Genomic DNA, 10,098 nt, shown 5'->3' on the forward strand with positions numbered 1-10,098 from the left:
CTGACTTGCAACGATACTGCCCCCTAGTGATCACACTCATTTAAGGTACCAGCAGTAAACTTTTTGCTGGGACTGACAATACATTCAGCATTATATCTGAGTCTATCATGTAACTTTTAGGACTCCAATACATGACTTTTTCCTGGTGACAAGAGCAATTGATCCAGAAAGCACTGATCTGCAATATGAAATATACAGCTCAAATGCATGGTGTGATGCAGGTTTTATGAAGAGTTACTACAGCACCAGAGTAGTAAGTCTTCACAGCAATACCTGTTGCGTTGACCAAGGCAGCTGCCTGTACAGGGCGCTGTCTCTCAGGACTTCTGCTCCGTCCAGTGCCAGCTCCTTCAGGGGCACAAACGGAACCAGGCAGCTCATCTGAGGGAGCCAGCTCTGAGAACCGTTCATCAAGGGCTGTAGACAGCAATATTAGAGTTAGAACACAGCTGGCAGCAATGAATGAATAACATGCTGTATATGAACACTGTAATAACAGAGGGACACATGGCTAGCGCAGAGTAACATCATAGAATATTGTACCTAGTATTCTCATGGAAGGTGATCACGCAAGACCAGCAGATTTTGGTGGACATGTAACGTATTACTGCTATGTAATGAATTACAGTACTGCAGTTCATTTTTCTTACACAGAAGTAATGGAAGATTGTACATGTTGTTGGGCACTGATCCGAACACAGACCTTGGCTGGCTGATCTGAAGGAAGGAGCTGGACTGCCCTGCTTACCCGGAGCGAGTCCAGCGCTGCAGCTCTTTGTGCTGGGGAGAGCACGGACAGCAGGGATCTCCAGCAGTCACAAGAGGAGCCCCCTGGGCTGGGTGGAGAGAGGGTCTGCAGCACTGAGGGGCTGAGCCCAGAGCGCAGGGGGCGCAAGCGGCACAGAGAGGCAATGCTGAGCTGGAGAGAGAGAGACAGTGTATAGACTGAACAACGGGAGTCTGAAGAGATGCCCTGAGAAGTTCAGACCATATAGTACTTACATTTGTATTCTGAATTATTTCCGTCAAAAGCTGAAAGGCCTAAAACAAAGAGAAGACATATTTGAGGTAAGTCAGGAGCAGCATGTAGCACTGAACCATACTGGCACACAGTACAGTATTTAAGTAAAATGAGTAACATTGAGAAGACTTTGACAGAACTAGAAGCATGCCTCCAGCTCCCAGGAAAACACCCCACTGACCGGTTTTGACTACCAGCCTTACCTGTGCAGGGGGAAAGTCTGCAAGGCCTGGGTCCGCCAGGATGTCCAGGAGCCGCGGTGTGGAGAGTGACTGCAAGAAGGAAGCTCCAAGCTGGGGCAGCATCCCACCGAGAGAGGCCAGCTCTGGGGTGGTGAGGTCGCTGGCATTGAGGGGTCGGAGAGCCAGGAGCAGCCAGTGTGAGAGCTGCGGGGAGAGGGTGCTACAGTAAAGCCTGGTGTAGAAATATACAGAAAGACAGACAGACAAACCAATGGACACACTAACAGAGACAGAAAGACACAGCCAGGAAGACAGACAAGACTGACAGGTTTGATACTTTACAGAGAGACATGCAGACAGACAGCTGCTGTACAGAAAGACTGATTGATTGATAGATTGACAGAGGCAGTATGATAATGCAGTGCCTCTCTCACCCTGCCGGTGGCGCTGGTGAGCCCCTCAGACACGCACTGTAGCAGGCGCTCCCTCAGAGGACTTGGTAGGGGTCGGGCTGACAGGAGGGGCCTCAGGTCCTCTGGGGTCACTGAGCACAGCAGCGACCCCAGCCTGCGAGAGAGGGGAACACAGCATGGTGAGGAATTTAAAAACAAGTGCTCTAGTACTGGGCTTCCCAAACTTCTTTACCTGAGGCCCACCTGTTCAGCTATATTAGGCACTGCACTCCATTATTATCACTCCTTGGAAAAACGTCAAATTAAAAACATTTTATATGTTTAAACCTGTAACATTATAAATGAACCTAATCTAAACTGACCTTTATTCATTTGAATAGATATTGTGAAAGACGGGAATCATATAGAATATGCACGGAGTGAAATAAAAAAAAATAAAAACTTTAATTTTAGTAAATCAAATAAATTGCAAAAACTAAACAGATGTTTTTATCAAACCTTTAAATTAGGCACCTTTGTATAATTGAACATTTTAGAAATGCAGTTATTTTTCTTGGTCCTCAGACAAGAAAGAAGTGCGTGTCTCATTATTTCCATTCATTAATACCTGAACAGGAATCACTTTGAGTAGAACCAGTACAATGTGCACAAAAACGCAACTTAAAATCCTAATTTCTGAACATCGTGTAACTAAAACACCCAGCCGTTACCTCTAACGCTGAACTCATGCACAGTAAAGGCGAATGTGCACAATTGGGAAACGAGAGCCTTGCAGAAGTTACTTTTTTCGCCTGTGCAACCAAATAAAACTTGCAACATTTAATTCAGTTGGCTTGCAACACAAACAACAGAAAAACGTTTCTACAGAACAAAAAACGCATTCAATCCCCTCAAAGCTGAGCCCGCGGTACAAATGCATTCAAACTCCTGTCGCTGCTTTTTTGTTCTTTATACTTTGCAACTTATTCTTATTGGGATTTCACCCCAGTATTTGCTACAGAAGAAATATGATGCCTGAGCAGTAATAAATGATCACAGCTGAACCAGCATACAGAGGGCTCTCTCGTACCTCTGCACATCGCCTGCAGTCAGATTCCTCTTCGTGTTGAAGACTGTGCGCAGGAGGTGGTGCCCTCGCGTCGAGTCCAGGCTGCCGTTCCCCAGCACCTCCACTAGGGGGCTCAGCTGAGAATACACAGTTCACGTCTCACTAAAATGGGCATTTTCAGCTTAGTTGTCACACATATTAGAAAGTATCTGTATGTCTATATGTGTCGCTCCTTCTTGTATCTATCTATTCCCTGTGGGGCTGAGTCTCCCTCCTACCTGCTCTGCTGTGAGCTGCTGGAAGTGGGAGAGTGGCAGGTGTGGTAGGAGTGGCAGGATAGAGCTCAGGAAGTATGGTGGCCAAGAAGAGACCTCCCCGAACAAGTGGGACTGCAGCAGCCTTTTGACAAAGGCCCTCTTCTGGGAAGACTTCATTTCAGGGCTGTGATCTCGGATCGCTGTCAAACTGCACCTCCACAGAACAGGGAAATTAATAAATCAATCTGGAAGTTCTCGAGATTTCTCACACACATGCAACATGGCCTAGTAATTCACAAGAGCTACGGGCAGTGGTGGTAAGACTAAAACAAAAGACAACAATGTTGGTCAATATTATAACTATCACAGTCATAGCTATCCCCTCAAACTTGCTGGGAAATGCAATGATGTTGATTGAATAAATAAATAATAATTCTGCCTGTAGCTAGGACTCCAAATACATGCCAATGGCAATTACTCACACGCTGTCGTTGACCAATAATGAGGCTGGGAAGCTCATGATGTCAGAGACGGACATGAATGGGATGAACTGTGAGAGGTCGACAAAGAGGTCAGGGGTGACGCGTGGAAACTTGTGGATGAAGGCCGAGGTCATCGTTTCCATGGCCTGCTCATCTTGCTGCGAAACCTGAGGGGTTAAAGGTCAGAGATCAGTAAAGGTCAGGACGCCAAAACCCATCCTGCACTGGGACTTTGAACACATTGCAAGCGTTGCAACTCTGCAAACTAATGAGAAACAAAACATCCATTGCCCACCTGCAGCTGATCCCAGGTTTGATGCATATGGGAAAGAAATCTCTTGACAGCCTCGTTCTCGGCCGACATCAGCAGTGTGCGAAAGTTATCCTGAGGCATCTGCAGGTACTCCTGAGGGGTCAGAAACAGAGACAGTTCAACAATCCTGCTCTATGAGGCACGATGCTCCAGCACCCATAAAACACAATGGGAAAGAATCCAGATTTACAAGCATGAAACACAATGGGGATGAATCCAGATTCACAAGCATGAAACACAATGGGGATGAATCCAGATTCACAAGCATGAAACACAATGGGGATGAAGCCAGATTCACAAGCATGAAACACAATGGGGATGAAGCCAGATTCACAAGCATGAAACACAATGGGGATGAAGCCAGATTTACAAGCATGAAACACAATGGGGATGAATCCAGATCATTCGGCTACATGACCAAACATTCTCTAATGACTGAGACTAACTGAATACAGGCCCAGTTCTCCTACAATCTTTTCTGATTTGTAACTTGACTGAATGGCTTTCGTGTCTCTCTCTTCCTCCAATCGAAGAACAGAAAGAAAGGGACAACAGGACAGAACCCTCTTTCAGACAGACACATGTGTTCTTGTCCTTTACCTGGAAGAGAACTCTGAGAGCTGACGAGTTGTGTTCTCTCTGAATCAGGTCCCAGAGCACAGGCTGTCAGAGAAGGGAGGAGAGGAGAAGAAGATCAGAGACACAAGCCAGGCTTGTCATTCATTCATTCTTAATGAATCAATAAAGAACAAACACAAGCAATATCCAAGAACTAACAAGAAACTAAACATCTTCCCCCTACACAGGAATACAAACACTGCCACGCAATGAAAAATGTTTTGATGGAGTAAATAAAGCAGGGGTACTCGTTATTTTAGAGAAGCTCCAAAATTCTTGGTTACAGCAAGGTCAAGGTCTTGAGCACATTGTCACTCCTATCCCCATACCGACATACAAACAGGGTTTAAAGGAGTTTTGGGGGAATCAACACTGTCTAATTTTTACTAGACTGCCTTCTTTACTGATTTGTTAGTGCAGGAGTTCTTTTCCTGGCCATTTTCCAGAGAAAACTATTGTATTCTTATGTGTCTGTGTTAGCAGAGCGAAACATCGTGTTTCACCATTGCAAAAACAAAGCAAATTGTAGCAAACAAAACTGAAGCACAAGAAGAAAAAAACTGAACTAAAAGATCACTTTCAAGTGAATCCGCACACATCGTGTGATCTGCAGATACTTAAGACAGGAAACACTTTATTAACTGCATGAGTTGTAAGCCTGACTTGGACCGCAGAATCTAACAGTTTTTATTGCCAATACAATCAGCATACCCATTGCCAAGTTTTGCCCACAGCACATTTTGGTGGATAGTGGAGTGAAGAGATGCCTGTCATGGCCGGGTTCTGTCCGATGCGCCACCATTGCTTGCAAAGTGAAGTTTCGTACACACGAGTAAGACAGAAGGGTCCCATATTGTGTGCTTTCCCTGAGGCAGGAGTACCAACAGTACACAAATATGCATTGACTCGTATGTGTTTTTAAAAAGAGCACTATATTGTATGTTTTACCGGTAATATTTTTTTATCCGCTTGGAAAAGCTACTTAACAAAGATGGGCTTTGTAGCACTGGTACCTGACATTGTTTTCTTGGTGTTTGTGAAGTGCTATTTTCTGAACTCGCACCATAAGATATAAAAATTGTATCTTTCTTGTGTACTTAAAAAAAAATGACTAATTCCAATGTGAATGCAAGAAAAAAACATAGATTGGCATATGACTTGGCGGTCAGGTCAAAATGTACTTGCGGTCCGCCTATTGATATAAAGATTGCTATCCAGAGCACTGTTCTAGACTGCTGTTGGGTCATGCATTAAAAACGAGAATCGAACGATCAAAGCACCGTATTGGATTAGCATCATATTCATACACGATATCCATGGGGAAAGGGGACGGGACTCACACTAAAGCAGCTGAGCAGATCCTCTTTGAGGGTGAGGTTCTGCTCTGTCTTCAGGAACACTCCCACAGTCTGGAGCACGCTCAGAGAGGCATTGGGGCGGAAGGTGGCCCAGAAGGAGGTGTTGTCAAGGAGACTGGAGAGCAGGATGGCCTCTCCCAGCACCTGCCTCACCTCCCTCTCCCCCTCCTCCAGCCCTGAGGACAAGGCCACGATGAAGTCGACCACGTGCAGCACATAGTTCACGCTGCCGATCCACCCGTGACGCTCGTCCACAGCCCCCTCGCACTGGCTCAGCTGGTACAGTGCATCCAGGAGGTAGGGAGCCGGGTTCCAGCACAGCTGAGAGGAGTCAAAGTCATAGGGGACAGGGAGCATGTTGAAAATCCTATGCAGGAAGCACCTGTCATCCTCCGGGTTTGCTTCCGGGTCTGCGCAGTAGTCCAGGAGCCACGGGTGAGAGGTCACCAGGAGGTGGTAGAAGGTCACGTTGCGGCAGATGTGCTCCCTCAGCCCCTCTGCGCCCCGGCACTGCTCCAGCAGCGTGGCATTACCAAACGAGCCAGGCGGCCAGCTCCGGTAGTCGCAAGTCTCCCTGATCACATTAACATGAGAGGAATTCTGATGGCTTTTGGAGCAAAAGTTAGCCGCCCAGCTGCCTTCCTCCAGCAAGGTCATGTTTCCACAGAGTGCCCCGATCAGCACAGAATCATTGGGCAGAAAGCACCTCCTGAAGTTCTGGACGCTCAAAGCCTCCACCCCGAGGTGGGTCAGACAGTCCTCACTAGCCTCCGTCCCCGAGTGTTCACTAACATTGCCGGACAGCTGGACACAAAGCTCATCGATGCTTGACTGATTGTCGTTGTAGTAATCCTTCACTGCAGCTGCCTGGAATGAAAAGCACATTGCAGGTGGGAGTCATACATTGCAGTACAAGGCAAACTGCTTCACCACTGAGCCTAGGAAGTGAAAGCAGGTGTGGGTACCTGGCTGTGGGCACGCTGCTGCCAGAAGGAAGAGTTGGCACAGACGGTGTTTTTGAACTCGCTGGCGAAGAACTCGCTGCACACCTGCACCCACAGGAAGTCGTCCTCGGCTGCGGAGAGGTACCAAGCAGCGTCGGAGCAGGTGGTTCGCAGGTCCAGCCCAGCCTGGCCCGTCTCGGGTTCTCTGGCACCGCTGCCCCCGTCGAAGAGCTTACAGTACAGGAACACCGTGAAGTTAGACACCCCGGTGAGCCCGGGGATCGAATCGTTACAGGCCGCCTCCAGGATCTCTGTGGGGAGCGGGAAATCAGCCTCTCCCCAGGCCTCCTCTGGGTTCAAGACCCTGGGTCTCCCCACAGCTCCTCCGTGCTGCTGGGACCCCCTCCTCCCTGCCCCCTTTTTCGCTTCCATCCTCCTCGTTCCCGCCTGCCTCGCTGGGCTGCAGGACAGGAAGGGGGGTCTGCTGGGAAGACCCTGTGAGGTGAAGCCGAGAGCCTGGGCATTCCAGGTAATGTTATTTCTGATCCCCCTGCCCAGACAAAAAGAGACACTCTGTTTCACTGTCTGCATAGCACATGTCTGTCTGTCCAATCATTCTGATAAGCTGTCTGTGGATCTGTGAATCACGCCTGTGTGCTACTGTATCAGTGCAGTATGTCTTTTTTGAATTTTCAGTATTTCTAGAACTCTGCCTGTACACCCAGCTTCTCCTATGTCTGTAATTCAGAGCTGTCCGTCTGCCACTCCTAAATACACATTTCTGCTAGTTTGATTTCTTTGGAAAGAAAGAAAGCCCTGATCAAGGTAAGAAGAGTGTAACTAAACATTACAGCAGATCTTGTAGAGTGTGAAAGAAATAAAAAAAGAACACATGTAGCGAGACATTCAACATGAACCTACAAGCAATTCGCTAATTATACTTCACTTGCTATTTAGAGAGTTGAACAGTCACGCTGGCTGTGTGCAGCAGCTAGTCTGAATTATGGATAAACACTTACCACAGAAGCAGCTGTCTCAAGTTACCTAAAAAGAGACAAGAAATGAGGAATTAACTTGGGTTAATTGCTTATGGATTTGCACAGACGCTTGGAGCTTACAGGCCAACGTGAGGTTAAATGTCAAAAAGTGGAAAAAGTCTTCTGTAATTTCCCTTTGTAAGCTTACAGCTGGGGTTGGTGTAACCACATCGCTCGAATGCACAATGCCTGGGATATTGCGTTACTGAGACTGCTGAGAGAGTGAAGGAGAAGGGACTACATGCAGAATAGGGTGCATAGCAGTGAGTATCAGTTCAGGGATCACAGAGGCAGTATCATGTTGTTCATTTGAGTAAAAGGCATCATTTATATTATAAGTGGATACATTACCAATAAGCTTTAATGCAACATATAGGTCCACGCTGTACTGTGTGTCTCCCCACTTGCTTATTGTGATGGTAATGTTATAATCACGGAACGGCCACTAATTGCAAACCCATCAATTCAAACGCCTAATGGTTTCATCAACCGCCTTTCACACAGGTGCCAGCTTCCTCCACTGCAGGTGGCACAGTGGTTAGGGCTCATCTTTCTGCAAACTCCTCATGGACCTCAAGGAAAGCTCAAAGCTCAGAGCAGCATCGTTTGAGCTTGTTTAAATACTCTGGATGCACCCAGAGCTCATTAGATGTTTACCAAAAAACTGGGCATGGACCATTAAGTATGCCAATAACAAAGGTTACCATGGTAACTGTGCAGCTTACCACACTTTACACTGAAACTTCCTTGAGTTTGATTAACCACATGATCATGCATTACATTACTTACCAATGTCTGTGCTTCACCATACAGTACATTATTACACTTTATTATTGAAGAGTGGTCTAGGAAATGAAAATACAAACTTGCCTACTGAGCACTTCCCATCGCGGTCTGTCTTCGGAACCCCCACAAGGGCCGAGACATCCCCCAGCAGCGACACTGTCACCCTGGCAACCTTCCTCTTCAGGCTGGCGTACACGGAGCTGCCCACCCTGCGCAGCAGCCCCCGCTGCAGCCCGTCCAACCGCTGCCAGAGGGGGGCGGGGTCAGGCTCCCCCACCGGCCCTGCCCTCTCCGCCTCATTGGACTGCGAGAGCGCCTGGAGGAGGAGCGTCTGCATGGATCCCAGCCCCCTGGAATCGGGCTGGCTTTGATTGCTTGCCAAGGGATCCCCCTTGAGGGCCCCTGGAAGCATGCTGAAGGGCTTGAAGTGTTCGAAGGGGGGCGCATCTCCTTGAGGGCCCCCATTGCTGCTGATTCCCGGGAGGAAGCTGACGACCGGCTTCCAGTTCCGCGCCTCCATGAATTGGAAGAGCTGCTGCAGCCAGTCCAGGTTGAAGCCGCAGTCCGTGCGTCCGCTCAGGGCACACAGGAAGCCCTGCAGCCCGGCGCTGGCCTGCCCGTAAGTGCCGCTCACCAGGGCCTGCAGAGCCGTCTCCAGCAAGGCGCTGATGGTGTCCCAGTTCTGCCGGAGGAAGGCTAGCAGGGGGTGCAGCTGCTGCCTCTCAAAGAGGCTCATCACAGTCTGGACCAGGCCCAGCAGCCCATCCCAGTGCTGGCTGCCTCTCAGAGACAGAAAGAGCTCTAGGATCCTAAAGCTGGGCCTGGGGGGCACCTTCTCTTCAGCAGGGCCCAGCCCCGCGCCCCCCTCTGGCTGGAGCAGGGAGTACAGCATGTTCCCCCAGAACTGCTCCCTGGCCTGGTCCGAGGGGAACGCACCTGTGTCAGCCTCGGGCTCCCCCCCACTCCCCTGCAGGTACATGGAAATGTTGTAGAGGAAGCCTGAGAGACGGTTCCGGTCCAGTGGGCTGCTGGGAGGTGGGAGTCTCATGCTTTTCTTAGGGAGCAGGCCCAGGGTATGAAGCCCATCCATGATGTTGTTGACCACGGTCTGGATGCGTCGGCCCTGTGGCCCAGCCAGGGGCTCCTGTTCTCTGCGGGGGTCCCAACCCCCCCCTCTCCTCCACAGCGAGGCCACGTCCTTCCACACTCCCACTAGCTTTGCTGATCTATCACCTGAGGGGAAATAAGACAGTGGTAAATATAAAAAGGACCACGGCCATAGAGAAATCATCAACCAGCATGGCGGACAATCGCACAATCAGTGGGGGCTATTTCCTGTCCTCCTCACCTGAGCTGTGAACAGGCTCTTTGAGCAGCAGGACCACCAACAGTGGGAGCAAGACAGCCATTCCTCTGTGAACACGGGAGGTATCCCTACAGCGCCACCTGCTGGCTCTTCCAGTCACTGCCACACGTCACCACCTGCAACACACCTGCCTCTCATTACTGGCTGAGAAGCCACGACTTCATTTCTTTGATTCATAAAAAATCATTGACTTTCACATCAGTAAATGCAAGCAAGCAACAACCTGCTGTGGACCAAATCATTTCCAGTTATTGACACGTTATATAAGTGTTA

General features: G+C 48.8%; 1 protein-coding gene across 1 annotated transcript; it reads right to left on the reverse strand.

Moving 5' to 3' along the window:
* Positions 1-261: 261 nt before the first annotated feature.
* On the reverse strand, positions 262-9,868 carry LOC121309277 (putative stereocilin-like protein). Its single transcript, XM_041242153.1, has 15 exons — positions 9,808-9,868; positions 8,544-9,692; positions 7,656-7,680; positions 6,658-7,186; positions 5,675-6,559; positions 4,317-4,379; positions 3,695-3,809; positions 3,404-3,581; positions 2,943-3,129; positions 2,686-2,801; positions 1,638-1,770; positions 1,225-1,407; positions 1,003-1,041; positions 749-919; positions 262-417 (listed from the first exon to the last, which is right to left on the reverse strand). Exons 1-15 carry the CDS (start codon positions 9,866-9,868, stop codon positions 262-264), a joined length of 3,990 nt encoding a protein of 1,329 aa, XP_041098087.1.
* Positions 9,869-10,098: the final 230 nt, after the last annotated feature.

The sequence above is a fragment of the Polyodon spathula genome, unplaced genomic scaffold (genome assembly GCF_017654505.1).
Source record: "Polyodon spathula isolate WHYD16114869_AA unplaced genomic scaffold, ASM1765450v1 scaffolds_1098, whole genome shotgun sequence".
Classification (NCBI taxonomy): Eukaryota; Metazoa; Chordata; class Actinopteri; order Acipenseriformes; family Polyodontidae; genus Polyodon; species Polyodon spathula.